This window comes from Zalophus californianus, chromosome 11, assembly GCF_009762305.2.
Source record: "Zalophus californianus isolate mZalCal1 chromosome 11, mZalCal1.pri.v2, whole genome shotgun sequence".
In the NCBI taxonomy this organism is placed as follows: domain Eukaryota; kingdom Metazoa; phylum Chordata; class Mammalia; order Carnivora; family Otariidae; genus Zalophus; species Zalophus californianus.
The window spans coordinates 99,617,481-99,635,628 of NC_045605.1; the positions used below are offsets into that span (position 1 = coordinate 99,617,481).

At 36.4% G+C, this 18,148-nt stretch overlaps 1 protein-coding gene and 1 pseudogene across 1 annotated transcript; both read left to right on the forward strand.

Moving 5' to 3' along the window:
* The first annotated feature begins 7,569 nt into the window (after window positions 1–7,569).
* On the forward strand, window positions 7,570–8,544 carry LOC113915223 (olfactory receptor 5AL1-like). The gene has a single exon (XM_027581045.2). The coding sequence runs from the start codon at window positions 7,570–7,572 to the stop codon at window positions 8,542–8,544; it is 975 nt and encodes a 324-aa protein (XP_027436846.2).
* A 5,280-nt stretch (window positions 8,545–13,824) lies between these two features.
* On the forward strand, window positions 13,825–14,729 carry LOC113913557 (annotated as a pseudogene).
* Window positions 14,730–18,148: the final 3,419 nt, after the last annotated feature.

The window sequence follows — 18,148 nt, forward strand, 5'->3', positions numbered from 1 at the left end:
AGAATAAGGTATAACTCTATCAACCTCGTCTCATAAAAAAAAACTTTATTAATCAACCTACACAAGTTATCATTGAAAGAGCTCCTGAAAATATGAGAGAGAGATTACTAATTGAGAAGCTTGAGTATGAAAGTTAAATGTTATTATATTTAGAATAAGTAATGATATGTGATTCATTAAATATTTAATGACCCCACAATAGTCATAATATTCCCAGGTGTCAAACTGCATCTGTATATGATTTCTTAACTGGAGAAGGGCACCATTGGGAAAGAAGGATATGGGAAATAACTGATACCACGTATATCTCAGAATATCCCGGAGAAAGAGGAACCACTGGAGAGCTGAATAGGAATGAGGTAGAGAAGCCTCAGAAGCCTCAGAAGTCATATTACAGGAGGAACTCTATTCGAATTTCTGGTATGTGTGAGTGACACATTCTGGAACTATGAGGGCATGCCTTCCCATTCCTTCCTGTGTCATATCTGAGCAGAAGTTCATATTACATTTACAGTCAATCTTACCTTTATTGTCTCCTTGATGATAAGGATTAAAATATTTTGTATGATATTCTTTAAATGTCAACAAACTTACATGACAGAATGCATGAAATAATAGCAAATATATGGTCAGAGGGATCTGCCTATTTATATAATTCATAGCTCAATATATTGATTTATAACTCAATAAAAGAAATAGGTCAACCATAGAGTAGACAAAAGAAAAATTCAGTTTTTATTCTGTCATAGAAAATGTTGGCATTTTTAAAACTTACCTCTCCATAGAATTTTTCCTCAGCCATCACAGTGCACATTGATTCCATAGAAATTATAAACTTATTTTCAAAAAAGTGATTTAGAAATAGAACAATACAAAGATATCTTTCAAGGCTTTATTTTTTATGAAGTCATCAAACTTCACATTTTTTGTCTAGCCATAAAGAACTTAATACCTATTAAATAAATATGGTTTCTGTCTTTTGCAGGGTGGATTATATAGATTAACCTCCTGATTTCAGATCTATAACAGTCACATAAATTGATTTTTTTTCCTGTTACTAATTTTATTTTTATAGCAGTTTTATTGAGATGTAATTTAGAAGCCACACAACATACTCATTATAAGTGTACAATTCAATGATTATAGTATATTCACAGAATTGTACAGCCAATACCACAATCAATTTTAGGGCATTTTCATTATCCCAGAAAGAGGCTTTGTGCCTCTTAGTAGTTAGTCTTCATTTACTGTCAACACCTCCAAACCCCAGCCTCAAGCAACAACAATCTTTTTCCTGCCCCTATGATTTCAGCCATTGGGGATTTCATATAAGTGTACTTATACAATATTTGTACTTTTGTGTCTGGTGTTTTTTACAGATCTGAAACTTGAACATTTTATATCATAATACTGGGTTTTACATTATATTGCCTGTTTAATTGACTTTCTCTGACAGTGCTCTAGCAGGAGAAGGAGGGAACTGCCTTATGACTGTCAGATGGAAAAATAAGTCCAGATTCCCCCGTTGGTCTCTGGTAACACCTCTGGTTTTCAGCAGCTCTTTCAACGACAAGCTGTAAGGGTTGATTCATGAAGTTTCTTTTTATGGGGTTGATAGACATTCCTGAGTTGTACCTTGTTCCTTTTATTTGCCTAATCCCTGAGGTCAGCAGCCTTGAGATATTTACATGAATCAGGACAATACTCAATATATTGTACTGGCATACTTTGGACATATTGCAGATTAACTTCCACTGCCACAACAAAGCCAGTATCACACTAAAGTCAGTGAAATGAATCCCCCAGTGCCTATAAAAGTTGTGTTTACACTACACTGTATTCTATTATGTGATGGCTTTATGTCTAAAAAACCATGTACATAACTTAATTTTTAAAAATAGTTTATTGGGGCGCCTGGGTGCCTCAGTCCGTTACACCTCTGCCTTTGGCTCAGGTCATGATCCCAGGGTCGTGGGATCAAGTCCCACATTGCATTCCCTGCTCAGCAGAGAGCCTGCTTCTCCCTCTCTCTCTGCTGCTTCCCCTACTTATGCTTGCTCTCTCTCTCTAGCTCTGTCAAATAAATAAATAAAATCTTAAAAATATATATATTTTATTGATAAAAATGCTAACCGTGATCTGATGGAGCTCTGAGCTTCCAGAGAGTCATAATCCTTTTGCTGGTGGAAGGTGTCACCTCCATGTTGCTGGCTGCTGATGGGGCAGTGGTTGCTGAAGGCTGGGGTGGCTGAGGCAATTTCTTAAAATAAGACAATGAAATCTGCTGCATTGATGGATTCTTCCTTTCACAAATAAGTTTCTCTGTAGCATGCAATTCTTTTTGATAGCATTTTTCCCACAGTAGAACTACTTTAAAATTTGCATCAATCCTCTCAAACCCTGTACTTCTTTTATCAAATTAGTTTATGTACTATTTTAAATCCATTGTTGTTCTTTCAACAATCTTCACAGCGTCTTTACCAGGAGTAGTGTCCATCTCACAAGAACCTCTTTCTTTGTTAATCCAGAAGAGACAAGTCCATCCCATACTGGAGGCTGGGGGAGTTCTAGAATAAGGCAGGTAGAACAGGGAAATGCTGACCTGACACCTTGTTCCCAGCCCTTCCTCCTCCTGTAGTTCCCCAACATTTCCCTATTCTACCTGCCTCACATCCATTCAAGTTTTATTATGAGATTGCAGCAGTTCAAATATAATAATAATGAAAAATTTGAAATATTGTGAGGATTACCAAAATGTGACAAAATGAGCAAATGTTATTGGAAAAATGGTGCAATACACAATTGCTCAATGCAGGGTTGCCACAAACCTTTGATTTGTAAAAAAAAAAAATGGTATCTGTGAAGTATAATCAAGTGAAATATAATAAAATGAGTTATGCATGTCTTCTGTATATATATTGACAGCATGCCTTATTAATAATATTAGAGTTATGATATTGTTGTTGGAAATAATTTTATGGCACTAGCTTCCTATCTCTCCTGATTGATTATTATAAATATTTGAAATCAATTCATATCCATATCATGTACATTCCAAAATCTCTTTGTAAATACAATCATTTTACAATTGTAAATTTGTACAATTTTATCACAGGAATACCTGAAACTGTTTTTTCCTGTTTATTTATTTTTTTAAATATTTATTTATTTGAGAGAGACAGAGATAGTGAGAGAGAGCACAAGCAGACAGAGGGAGAGGGAGAAGCAGACTCCCCGCGGAGCAGGGAGCCTGACATGGGGCTGGATCCCAGGACCGTGGGATCATGACCTGAGCCGAAGGCAGACGCTTAACTAACTGAGCTACCCAGGCACCCAGTTTTTTTCCTGTTTATAGAGATTTTTGTTAAGCAGTTGAATATGCTTAGCTTATCAGTTATAAACTAGCAACAAAAAATCACTTGAATATTTCTTCAATTGACTCAGGGGCTTTGAGGATCCCAGACGGCAACTACTAACCTTAACAATATTAGAACTCAAAAATACAGAAAAATTATACTTCATTCAATTTAATTTAATGTTAATGCAAATATCTTTCCCTCAGATTTGTTTTTGTTTGTTAATAGTAAAAGTTGACATTATTAAATGAAGGAAAGTTATCAAATCACTGAGTACTTGCAGAACTAAACCAGTAAGTATGTGTTAGCTTACATAGTCTGATTTTTAAGTGTATTCAATGGAATTTTTGTAAATGATAAGTTTCAACCATGTTTTGGCATTTTTTGGTTTTAAATCTTGAATGAAGAGGAAGAGGATGCTTGAAAAGAGAGAAGGCTTTGGAGCGCCTGGGTGGCTCAGTCGGTTAAGCGTCTACCATCGGCTCAGGTCATGATCCCAGGGTCCTGGCATCAAGCCCCACCTTGGGCTCTCTGCTCAATGGGAAGTCTGCTTCTCCCTCTCCCACTCCCCCCTGCTTGTGTTCCCTCTCTCGCTGTGTCTCTCTCTGTCAAATAAATAAATAAAAAGAGAAGTTTTCAAATTTTACTAGAAAATTGCTCTTTAAGTGATCCTACACACAGAACTAGAACAGAAACATCTGAAAGGGAAATCTTGAAGCTCCTGTTATAATCTCAAAAGTACTCATAGGGCAACCACCCTCCCTCTTCAGAGAGTTATATGTTATATATATATATATATATATATCAATGATCGTATATATATATATATATATAACATATATATATATATCAATGATCGTATTTAAACTTGCCTTAGGTCAAGGTGTGCTTTTGATCTTACCATACATTTTGATGGATCATAGAGACACAGGGCTGGCTGCTCTGATCTATGATTCTCAAAAGTTACCTTCCTTCTCTTCTCTTTAAACACATTTACCTACTATTTGAACATTTCAGTGGCTCCCTGTTTTCTGACAAAACTCCTGCAGCAGGTTGTGAGTCTGTATGCTATATGCCCAAAGCTGATCACTGACATCCTTGAATTCACAGTCTCCTGTCTTAGAAGGCTGCCGCGTTCTCTATGCCACAGCTGTGCCTTTAAAAAGCATGGATTCCTTGGAGTCTAAAAGCCCAAATGTGAATGCTGGGTCTCACACTGGCTGAATCAAAAGACAATTTATTCCGCTTACGTTATCCCTCAGTTTCCTCAGCAATAAGAAGGTGAAAACAATATCATCTGTTGAATCTATCATTCTAGGATTTAAAAAGGCAATGGATTAAAATAACATTTTGGAGTAAAAGACTTTTTAAATTGACAATTTTTAGATTTCTTACTCTTAATTTTAAAAGACTGAACATTTAGGAAACCACCCAAAGTAAGATTTAAGAACGTCAAATTAAATCTGAAGATTTGACACACCATTTTAATAAAAGAGGAAAAATATTGTCATGATTTTCACTTCAAATTTGATGATTTTGTAAATTGGTTTTGTCCTCTTTGAGGAGAATTGTTTTTAATTTGTTAACAAATTAGTCCACCTTTACAACATATCACAATGAAATATTGCCCCCTAAAATGTAGGGATTATGAAGTCATTTTTAGCGGTAAATAATTAGGAACTCTTCAAACATCCATATGGGCACTAGATAAGCACAAATTATAGGGATAACTAATACGAAAAATTAAATTGTCAGTATTCATAGACGTGGAATGCATAGTAACATGGAAATGTACATTTGAAATTGAAATCAAGGGAACCTGGGTGGCTCAGATGGTTAAGCGTCTGCCCTCAGCTCAGGTCATGATCTCAGGGTCCTGGGATCGAGTTCCGCATCGGGCTCCCTGCTCAGCGGGGAGCCTGCTTCTCCCTCTGCTTGCCGCTCCCCTGCTTATGCTCTCTCGCTCTCTCTGACAAATAAGTAAATAAAATCTTTTAAAAAATGAAATTGAAATCAAGCTTGTTGAAGTAGAGTATAATGCAAAATCTAAAGGATGATTACAACGAATAGGGAGGAGGGAAGAGCCACAGTACCACCTCATAACTACTGTTAATATCGTGGTATGGTTTGCACATTTTCCTTCTGTGTATAAATGATCTACAGGCCATGATGTGATGTGCAGATATAGAAATCATGTATCACTATATAACCTGTTTAGTATGCTGCCCTTTTCAATGTGTTATATTGTGAACATTTTTCAATATCAATAAATGTAGACTTAGTTCAGCTTTTGAATGGCTACTTAATATTTTACTGAGATGTGCAAAAGATGAATTAACTATCAGGGTATATTTAGATAACCTTCATTTTTTGGTAAGTAAAAATGAAACCATTCATATATTTGCATACTTTTATTATTTTCCTAATTGCCTAGCATTAAAATCATTGTATCAATGGCAGGACTAATTTAAACAATTTTGATGCTTACTATTACATTGCCTTCCAGAAAGATGAAGACAAATTTCACCTCCTTTGGATGTGTAAGGCTATATTTGTTTTCCTACACCTTTACCAACCCTGGGTATAACGATTCTTTTAATTTGATGAATCTCATGAACAACTTATTGTTAGCTGATCCTTTTGTATTTTATAAAATGAACTTTTCCTCTTTGAAATTAACCACTATATTGAGGAGAGATATTTATAATTATAGATACAAATACATTGTGAAGAGAGACTCATCATTGATTTTAAGTGTTTCTCTAGCATATGGTATAATATAAATATGCATGTGCTTTAACAATATTTTATATAATTTTGCTTATAATACCAACCTACTTTTGTATAACCACCACCAGTGTCTCTCATAATAGCTTGTAAAAGATATAATCTGTATTTATTCCCAACTCCATGTTCAGTGGCTTTAATTTTGTAGCCTGAAATCAGTGATGGTGGAAATATTTACACCATTGAAATCGGAAAATCAACAGATGCTACAAATCAGCACTTTTTTTTTGAAAGCAAGTTGATAAATAATCACTGTCCTGCCACAGATTTCCACTTTATTTTACAATCTGTGGTTTATAATATGGTTCACTATTTGTAAGAATAACCCTCCATTACACTTTATTTTAAGAAATGTCTACGCTGTTCTTGTAGGTTTATTTAGTAGATTTACTTAGGGTTACCCAGCACGCATTACATAGCTGAATTAACTTATAAAAACTTTCTTCTTTCCTAAATACCATTCCACTAAGACATAATGTGAAACTATGAGTTTATTCAGCTTAAACATAAACAACAAGAACATATAAAGCCAACAGTTTGCTAAGTTAAATATTAAATGAAACCCTAGGTTTTAAATTTATTATTTTAAATGGAATCTTAAAAACTATATTTTCACATTTCTTTGTCGGTTTTTTTATTTGTTTTTTAAAGATTTTATTTATTTATTTGAGAGAGAGATATAGAGACAGAAATAATGAGAAAGAGCACGAGCAGGGAGGAGAGGGAGAAGCAGGCTTCCCACTGAGCAGGGAGCCCAACGTGGGGCTCCATCTGGGATCATGACCTGAGCCGAATGCAGACACTTAACAACTGAGCCACCCAGGTGCCCCTATTTTCACGTTTTTTTGAAGTTACATTTTTATTATAGCATCATTTTCATTATATTGACTTGTAGCAGAAGACTTTTCCACAGTCATAACAAACCTAATATCTTTCCCCTGAAGTTACTGGTTTTGATACAATATCACTTATTTTATAAATAATATTTTACCCCTTCCTTTATTGCATTGGCTAGCACACTAATAATGTTTAGTGAGAGTCATGATTGTTTTATTTCTCAGTTGAGTTGAAATGCTCAGTATTTAATCTTAATATATTACTGAAATGTGCTCCCATCTCTTTTATCACTGAATTATTTACCTGCTATTGTTTTAATACTGGGTTTTTATTGTATATATGAGATTCCATATTTTAATTCAAGACATTCTGTTTTCTTCATCAACCCCCCAGACCACTGAGCATGTGGGAATTTCTGCCTGGAGCAAATCACTTCAAATCAAAAGCAGGCAGTATGGAAACCTAAGAATGGCCCATAGAACCAGTAAGGATTATCTTTCCAATATGGTCACCATAAAATAAGTGTGAGTTAAATTCTTAATCCAAGAAGCAGAAGATTATCTAGCATGGATGTTCTAAAGACAATGATATGAAATGCTTCTACACATTTTCCATGGCTGAAGGCAATAATTCAGAAATAAGTGAATTCATCCTCTTGGGATTCACACAAAGCCCAGAGCTTCAAGCCCTTCTTTTCGGGATCTTTCTAGTGATCTACTTAATTAGTGTTATAGGTAATCTTGGGTTAATTATGCTAATTCATATCAGTTCTCAGCTTCATACACCTACGTATTTTTTCCTCAACAGCCTAGCTTTTGTTGATTTTTGTTATACCTCCTCTGTTACCCCTAACACCCTGGTGAACTTCCTCCAAGAAATTAAGAGGATATCCTTACCTGCTTGTGCCACCCAGTTGTGTTGCTTTATCATGTTTGCAGTTTGTGAAGTGTATATGCTCTCAGTCATGGTATATGATAGGTATGTCGCCATTTGCAACCCTTTACTCTATACCATTATCATGAACAGAAGGGTCTGTATTCAAATGGTTGTTAGTACATATGTGTATGGCTTTTCTGTTGGACTCCTACAGGCAGTCCTTACATTACACTTATCCTTTTGTAATTTGAATATAATAAATCACTTCTACTGTGATGACATTCCCCTGGATGGTCTGGCCTGCCATAAAACCCATTACAAAGATATCAAAGAACTGGTAGTGTTCACACTTGCTAGTTTCAATACCCTCTGCTCTCTTCTTATTGTCCTTATCTCCTGCATATTCATTCTATTTGCCATTCTGAGGATTAATTCAGCTGAAGGCAGGCAAAAGGCATTCTCTACTTGTGCCTCCCACCTGACTTCCATCACCATATTTTATGGCACAATCATCTTCATGTACATGCAGCCAAAAACAAGCCATTCTCTGGATACTGACAAGATAGCTTCTGTTTTCTATATTATGGTAATCCCCATGCTAAATCCTTTAATATACAGCTTGAGGAACCATGAAGTCAAAAACGCTTTGAAAAGAATTATGGAAAAGGTGTCTTCTACTATAAAATAAATGACCTATGGTCTAACTGAAAACCCTCAGAGTTGGGATGCAAAAAAACAAAAACAAAAGAAACAATATCAAAAAGACAGTCATCAAGTTATCTGCATTAGCATACTATTACTAACATGCTTTCAAATGTTAGAATATTAGGTAAGTTCATATCAAAACACAGGATACATTAATTTTCTGATTTTATTTTCTATTATCATAAAACTTATAACTCCTAAAAATATTGAAAGGCATGAAAATAAAATAAATTTGCAAATAGTAGGTTAGATTGTGTTCCACAGATCATTTAAAATCAATCTCTTTTTCATAGAAGAGTTTTGTCTTGAACACTCCAATTCATGAACTTGACATTGGTAAAAACCATGTCTACTTCAGATCACTAAAGCAGCTTTAAGTTATTAACATTGTCTATAAAAGACACACACGCACTCCCAGTAAGATGAATCTGAAAAGAATTATTTGTTCTGGTGACCTCACAGGGACAATGGCATCAACACTGGTAAAACACCTAAAAAAAGACTAAAAGAGCAAACTTGAATTTTACCAAATAAGACAAGTCCTTCAGAGCAGAATAAGGTCTGTGGATTATGTAATAATGCTGCACCAACATTAATTTGCAGATTTTTATAATAGTACTGTGGTCATTTAAGAACGCCCCTGATTTTAGTAAATATTATAAAAGTAAGGAAGCATTTGTCTCCAACTGATTATTAAACATTTCAGGATAAAAAAATGTGATAAAATGTTAATGTTTGGGAGTGCCTGGGTGGTTCAGTCGGTTAAGCCTTCGGCTCAGGTCATGATCCCAAGGTCCTGGAATCGAGCCCTGCATCGGGCTCCTTACTCTGTAGGGAGACTGCTTCTCCCTCTCCCTCTGCTTGTTGTTCACCCTCCTTGTGCTCTCTCTCATTATGTCGAATAAATAGATAAAAATCTTTTAAAAAAGTGTTAGTGTTTGGGGAATCTAGGTGAAGGATGTACAGGAATTTTTTGTAAAATATTAGCATCTTTTCTGTAATTTTGAAATTATGTCAAAATAAAAAGTTAAAATAAAAATAAGTCATTCAGCATTTATTATTCAATTTTAACGTTTGAGGTGCCTAGGTGGCTCAGCGGGTTAAGCATCAACTCTTGATTTTGGTTCAGGTCATGATCTTAGTTAGGATCCCAGGGTCCTGGGGTGGAGTCCCACATTGGGCTCCCTGCTCAGCAGAGAGCCTGCTTCTCCCTCTCCCTCTGCTCCTCTCCCTGCTTGTGCTCTCCCTCTCTCTTTCTCTCTCTCTACTGTTCATTCTCTCTCTCTCAAATAAATAAATAAAAATCTTTAAAAAACAAGAAAACTTTAACTCACAATTTTGTATAATAATTCTTAAAGTCACCGCATTTTTGTTAATAACTTTATGATCAGCCATAAAAGTATAGCCAAGTTATTGAAACTTGTCAATGTCTCTTCATAAGGATTCAGCTCTTCATTGAGTGAGAGTGGATCTGGCTCTTTCAGATTCATTTTAATTGTATCACATTTGGAAGTCTTATACTTTATAGGCATGACAGATAAGTGAGCCTTGTATCTGTCATATGCAGGCAGCAGTCTGCAAATGTCACATGCAGACATACATGCAGGTGTATACAGATACCTTTTTACCATGGCCGAAGTGAACCCTGATCCTGTGAGTGAATGCTTGAAACACACTCAGATTTCTGGTCACCTCAATATCAGATGCTGGCATCATCATTCCAGGTACTCCTAGAACTGATTTTCTCAACTGTTCATCACACTACTATAAGCTCATGTTGGTGATCTATAAAGAAGGAAGCCAATGCTGAAATAAAATTCAAGAATGTCTTATAATAAGACCCTTTGAAGACAAAATTCCCATTAGTGTAAAAAAGGAACTAACAAATTTAATTTCTTTACCCTTGATCTTAGCCAAAAGGCCTAGAAGCAATCTTTTAATTTCTTCAATGCTCATTTTGTAAATATTTTTTGATAACATAAAACTCTTTCAGACATTCTGTTGAATGCTGAAACATTCCAAAATTCCACTTTGGTCCCCAAGGCCTATTTATGTGATCTAAATTCTGTGGCTCTCATTTCTTATTTTTAAATGACAGTTAATTCATTGATCTCCATCATGCTTTCCTTCACTGATTGATTCAACCAAAAATTATTAAAAGTATTATTTCACCAAAAATTTGTAATCATTTTTCTTGTAGATGCTTAGAGGTCAAAAAAGCCAAATCTGTATGTAAAGGAAGAGGGTTTGGTCCCCAAACACTAAACATCAAATAACTGCCTGTTCTTGAATATATATAATTATGTTGTTTTCCAATGTGTGTTAAAAATAATGTAACACCCAAAAAATGTTTCCTGAGGGACCATACACACACAATACAAACTTGTCTCATAATACCCGGGTAATTTTAAATGTTACTGGCTTCACAAATATTCCTTTCAGGTGCACTAGACCAGACTACTTACGGGTTTGTGGTTGAACTGAATGACAGTGTATGGAATATTGAAAGATGCAAAATCATAGGAAAAATATACTTTATCTTGGTGAGAAAGCCTTCGGACTTATATATATCATTGAACAGATAGTTATTGATCATCTTCTTGGTATTAGATACCACAAAAGGTAGGTGATTAAATTAGGCATAAAATACAAATTTATTGTTTAGAAATAACAGTTTTAGGTTTAGAATGTGTACAGACATGTTAACAGTTGGTTGCCATACAGTATAGCAAGTGCTAGGATGAAGGAATCAATGGATGCAAAATTGTATATATAAGATCACTTAATTTGCCCTGAAAAGTCAGGAAAGCCTCCAAGAGGAAATGGTGCAACAGAGCACAGAAGTTTAGTGGAAGGGAAGTCAGATGAAGGGAATTGTGGCAAAGGGAAGTGTTCTGGGCAGAGATTAAAACGTATGTAAAATTATGGCTTACATTTGAATAGCTATGGTAATTGGGAATACCTGTGACATAAACACTATCTGAAGAATATCAGAAGAGATCAGCCTGATCTGAGACGCAGGAAGTAGATTTTCAAGAGTTATGTCAACTGTTAAAGACCTTAGAATTTTATCTTGAGAGCTATGGGAAGACACTGAAGGATTATATCATAAAAATGAAGTCCATGTCTATAAAAATTCATATAAGCTAAAACGTGAGGAACAGAAAGACATAGGAAAGATTGGAGGCAAGAATAAAAATTAGGGGTCAGTTGCAAACAAAACACAACAAATCAAAAAGTCATTGTGGTTTGGATCAAGAAAACAATATAAGTGAACAGATCTGAAAAGTATGTAAAGTATGAAATAGGTACTGGAGACGAATACTAGAACAGGGAACAGGAAAACAAAGTAAAAGATAATTAGTCTCTGATTTGGAAAACTGAATGGATAATGGCACTGTTCATTGAAGATGTAAAATATATACTCCAGATCTTGAGTATTAGGTCCAATGTAAGGAGATACCAAGTTATTTTCTCTATGTGATACTCTTGGATATGCATAATCAGCATATAGATGCCTATTGAGGATTTAGGATTGGATAAAACCACTGAGCAACAAAGTTAAAAAGGGGGGCGCCTGGGTGGCTCAGTCGTTAAGCATCTGCCTTTGGCTCAGGTCGTGATCCCAGGTGCTGGGATCGAGCCCCAGGTCGGGCGTCCTGCTCAGCGGGAAGCCTGCTTCTCCCTCTCCCACTCCCCCTCCCCCTCCCCCTGCTTCTGTTCCCTCTCTGGCTGTCTCTCTCTCTCTGTCAAAATAAATAAATAAAATCTTAAAAAAAAAATGTAAGTTAAAAGGGAAAGGGTGGGGGAGTTTTGGAGAAAGCCTGAACATGTTGTCTAAAGCAAAGTTAATAGGAGCAGAGCCTCCAAGATAGAAAATCAAAATGGACAAATAGTAAACTCAGAGACTGCTCTGTTCTGAAAACCAAAGGTGTATTCAATAGCGTTTAATGCCACCAAGCTGCCAAAAAAAAAAAGGGCTTTCTTGGATTTGGGAGTAGGGAAGTTGATAGTTAACTTGGTGAGGGGATTTCTTGTTTAATGGGAAAAGCAGGTAGGTTACACCTGGTTAAGATATAAATATGATTGAAAAATTGGGGGTAGATACTGTTCTAAGATGTTTGGTTGAAAGTGCTGAAGGGGAAGGGCACCTGGGTGGCTCAGTCGGTCAAGCGTCTGTCTTTGACTCATGTCATGATCTCAGGGTCCTGGGACTGAGCCCCACGTCAGGCTCCCTGCTCTGCGGGGAGCCTGCTTCTCCTTCTGCCTGCCACTCCCCCTGCTTGTGTTCTCTCTCTCTCTGTCAAATAAATAAATCTTAAAAAAAAAAAAGTGCTGAAGGGGAGAGAAAAAAATAAAGTAGTAACCAAGATAAAGTTTCCAAGGAGATGTTAATCAGAATTTAAGTGGGAGAAGTGCTTTTTGTATTTTACTATATTTTACCTGTCTTGACTCTCTGTGTCCTGACCATATGAAGTAACATGAGACAATGTAGTAAAGGAAAATCAAGTTAACTTTTCCTCTGCTGTGCTTAAGAAAGGAAGGGGGATGATTTCAATTCTGCCAGCTTTCATGCATTCAGAATCCAACCCGGGTTTATGGAAATGTTCTATAACATGTAGTTGTTCTAAACGCTGCTTCAATTCTGTTCACTTCTGACCATTTAGATACTTGAAGAAAGAAGGTAAAATAATGTCTCCTAATCATTGGAAGCTGTTTTACAATCTGGAAATTTATTCTCTGGTGTGCATTTTGTCAAAAGACAAAGCCAGAAAACCCACAGTCCTCTTTTTCCTTAATATTAATATTATATGTGTATTAAGAAAAAAAACAACATGGAGATAAGTAAAAAAAAAAGAAAAAAAAGAAAAAATCATTTTGATATATATTGTCAAAGCCACTTACATTCTTAACGTTCTTTTTTATTTCTTTATATTTAAAGAAAGGTACAACACAGACTTTGCTATTGTACTGATTATAAAATTTTAATTGAAATACTCTCTTTCTTCTTCTACAGCTCCCTAGTAGATTTTATATCATGGAATTTCTGCCTGGACCAAATCCTTTCATGCAGAAAGCATAAGTGAAATCCACATGCAATTCAGAGTGCTTATCAAGATTCTGCTTTGGCTGAATTTAACATAACGCCCTCCAGGGCTATCTTCTCACATTGAATTGATTATTCCTTACAGAGTTTGTGCCCTAGAGGAGTTTATTGTAGATTTATCTTTTATTGTTTATTGTTCATCTATTTCATGGCAAAATGCCGGATCATTCAGCAGTCACTGAGTTTATTCTCTTGGGCCCCACAGATAACCCAGAGCTTCAGGGCATTCTCTTTTGTGTATACCTATTGATTTAGTTGCTGTCTTGGGTAATCTTGGTTTTTTATTGTTCTCATCCAGATCGGTCCTCAACTTCACACACTCATGTATTCTTTCCTCTGTCATCTGGCTTTTGTTGATTTTTACAGTACCTCTGCCATCACTCCAAATACCCTTGGGAACTCTTTTCGTGAAATTAAAAGTATGCCATTTTATGCATGTGTCTCTCAAGTGTGTTGATTTATCACATTTTCAGTTTGGGAATTATTAATGCTCTCCTTCATGGCCTATGATTGGTATGTGGCCATCTGCAACCCTTTACATCATTCTCATTCCCAGGAAACTCTGCAACCAACTGGTCACTAGCTCTTATATTTACGGATTCACTGTGGGGCTCATACTAGCAGTAGCTACATTCCACATGTCTTTCTGTGATTCTGACGTGGTCAACCAGTTCTACTGTGATGATGTTCCCTTGATTGCTCTGGCCTGCTCTGACACCCAAGTCAAAGAGTTGATGTTGCTCATTTTTTGCGGGGTTCAATGTGTTCTGTTCTCTTATCATTGTTCTCCTATCCTATGTGTTCATTGTCTTTGCCATCTTAAAGATCCATTCTGTTGCAGGAAGACAAAAGCCTTTTCTACTTGTGCTTCTCACCTGTTTTCTATTACTATGTATTACGGGACCCTCAGTTTTATGTACCTGCACCCCAAGTCAAGCCACTCACTGGATAAAGGCAAATTTGCCTCAGTATTCTATGCAGTGGTGACTCCCATGTAAAATCCATTAATCTACAGCTTGAGGAATCAGGAGGTAAAAAAACGCCTTCAAGAAAATTTTTGAAAAGTATATTCTAGTAATTGATAATGAGGTGCGTTTTTCCTAAAGAAACGCTGGATGTTAGGAACTTTTAAATGAAGGCTTGTACATGGCACAGTGCCAGGACAAAGTAGAGATCTTTGTCCTCTGAAGCTCAGTTCCCTGATCTCTATCTCCTTTAAAAAATGGATGTTTTCTTGGTTTTGCTTACATGTTTGCAGTAGATATTTTATAAATGCTTATTTAATTGTTGAATTGGAAAAAAGAGATAAAAACCATCCATTCTGTTTTTCCATGAGATGCTTCAATAATAAGAGGAAGAACAAAGCAACTTAAAAACTTAACTTTATCTTATTTCACTGTGATGTTGAGAATTTTAGGTGGTCTTGTGAGACAGCAACTTTGCAAATGTTAGTGAAAATACCAGGTCTGATTTTCTTCCATAGTTGAACTGGAGTAAAAGATAACAAGGTGCTTGTTTGAAGGGTTTTGGTCTAAAAATGCCTAAAACATGACCTTGTCTTTATTTTAAATGTCCCTATTTATATGGTTGAGCATTTTTTTAAAGACTTTATTTTTGTAGAGCAGTTTTGGGTTTACCACAAAATTGGAAGAAAGGTACAGAAATTTCTCACAGACCCTTACTGCCGCACCTGCAAACCTCCCCTCCCCCCACTATCAACATCTCTCACCAGAAAGGTACATTTGTCGCAGTGAATGAAACTATATTAATATATCATAATCATCCAAAGTCCGTAGTTCTCCTTAGTCTTCACTCTTGGTGTTGTACATTGTATGGGTTGGGACAAACGTACAATGACTTATATCCACCGTTATAATATTATACGGAGTATTTTCATTGCCCTAAAAATCTTCTGTGCTTTACTTATTCACCTGTCCTCCACGGTTCCCATCCCTGGCAATTGCTGATCTTTTTATTGTCTCCATTCTTCTCTAGAATGTCATAGAGTTAGAATCATATCCGATGTGGCCTTTTCAGATTGGCTTTTTTCACTTGGTGATAATGTAAGTTTCCTCCCTGTCTTTTCATGGCTTGAAAACTCATTTCTTTTTAGTGCTGAAACATTCTACTGTCTGAAGGTAGCATAGTTTATTGATCCATTCACCTACCAAATGACATCTTAGCTGCTTCCAGGTTTTGGCAATTATGAATAAAGTGGCTATAAACATCAATGTGCAAGTTTCTGTGTGGATTTAAGTTCTCAGCTCCTTTGGTTAAATACCAATGAACACAATTGCTGGGTCAAGTGGTAAGAGTATGTTTAGTTTTGTAAGCAACTGCCAAATTCTCTTGGCTGAACATTTTAACATGATCGTTTAAGCACTGCCCTTTCTATGTTTCCCTCCCATTCAGCCAGGACTTTAGCTGCACCAATTATTCCTGAATGGACTGACACAAGCCTTACTCCACATGGTTACTGAGAATCTAATTGCCCTGTCCTTGTTGATTTATACATTTTGCAGTTGCCCATTGACAATTGCATTATCACTGGGCAAGAAAGTTCTAAAGATGCTCTGTGAATTCTTGTGTTCCAGCCCATTTGTGCTTTGGCACTCCTAATTTCTTATGTTAATTAGAATTGACTACCTTAGCCACCACACTAATTCATTCTTTGCCTGCTGGTCCACAGGCATGAAGTTGTCACAGATTCCAGTTTGTTAAAACACTAATTGAGACCCTGGTGGAAATATTTGCCTTCTGGAACTCCAAACCTATAACCCAGAATAGCCTAATATTGTAGGAAGAGGAGACACAAATTCAGAAATTGGGTCACAGGATGTAATTATGAGAAGGGCCGATCCTACTACCACTACTTCATTTCTAGACCCATGATTGCATTCTATTGAAGACACTATAACCTATATTGCCATTGGTTTGTAACCTACAGTGTATCATAGGAAGATAGTGCTCTGATGCAACAAGTTCTTTTTCTGGGCTGGTAACTTAGCTGAGCTATCAATATGCCATTCAGATTTCCTTTCAAGCTAGATGATTGTTGGTGATGAGGTACACATTAAGATCATTCATTATGTGTCATGGTCATGCCAAACTTTCGTTGCTGTAAAATGTACTTCTTCTGAAACAATATTGTATGATTTACTATTCCAGTGAATTAGAAATCCTTTAAACTGTGGGAAGATAGTACTCCTTCCTTCAACCTATTGATTTCAGTATAAACAAATTGCTGTCCCCTTCAATACTGAAGAGGTCTGATATAATTGACTTATCACAGTGTTTCTGACTTGTCTCTCAAAAGAATGGTGGCATATTTAGGACTTAGCATAGGTATCTGCTCCTAACAGAGTGAACACCCAATGTTGATAGTGGTAGAAGACAGCCTGTGTTCCTGGATACATGCATAAGCTTCATTCCTGACACTGTGGCTACTGTGTTTGGTTCGGGGTCATAGCATAAGCCCGGAGACTGCAAGAGAGAAGGAGGTGGCTGCTATCTATATGATAGCTTCTCCAGTCCTTCTCATTGTTGCAAACTTCCTTTACCATAGTTATATTTTAGTAGTTAAGAAATTAAATTGGCATGCTTTGTGCCCACTCCTATAAACTCATTTAAAATTTTCTCCCCAAGAATGCCATGTTTTTGGAGACTTGTTACTCTCAGTTCCTTAGCCAACAGTCCAACACTATTTATCACTGTCTATGAATCAGTGTAGATCCCATTCCTTCAAGCTACATTTTCTCCGTATTAAGTGGAGGGTCAAATGTTCTACCCACTCGGACAATTTGCTCTCACCACCATCCTTCAGGACAACCTTGTAAGTTGGAGCATAATGAGGCACAAGTCCAATGATGATTAATTCCTACATAACGTGGCAGCCCTTCTTTGCACTGGGCCCAAATCTTATTTGGGACTTCTTCAGTGGAACCTCTAATCCATGAAACCACAGCATAGGTTGGCAGGAGTCTGTGCAGCAGAGATAAGTAATATAAAAATCTGGACCACTTGTTCATATAATTTGTTAATGCCATTTCAATCCAATTTAACCAGGTTATAAATAAATTACTTCCATCTACAATGGATTGCTATTGTGCCAGCCCCAAATTATGAGTTGGTGAATCCTATAACACATTATTGGTAGCTGATGCTGAGTTTTCACTTGGTGTCCTTTCATCCAGGAGCATTTAGTTTTTACTAGGGTACAGTAGAACATGGAAAGCTATTTTATCTCTTCATCAGAAGGTCTGGCTTTGCTCCAACGTCTCTGTGGTGATGTGAATTTGAGCTTCCAAAGACTCAAACATCATTCTTTTCCAGTACAGATATCTCCAGAATCATTGGATCACTTGCAGAATCTACTCTTTCTCTGGAACTGAATCAAATCAGTAGTCTGCTGAAATACCCAGCAAATGGCTCAGAGCTATAATCTCAAGCATGGTATATGCTGCCTAGTAAGTCCAAAGAG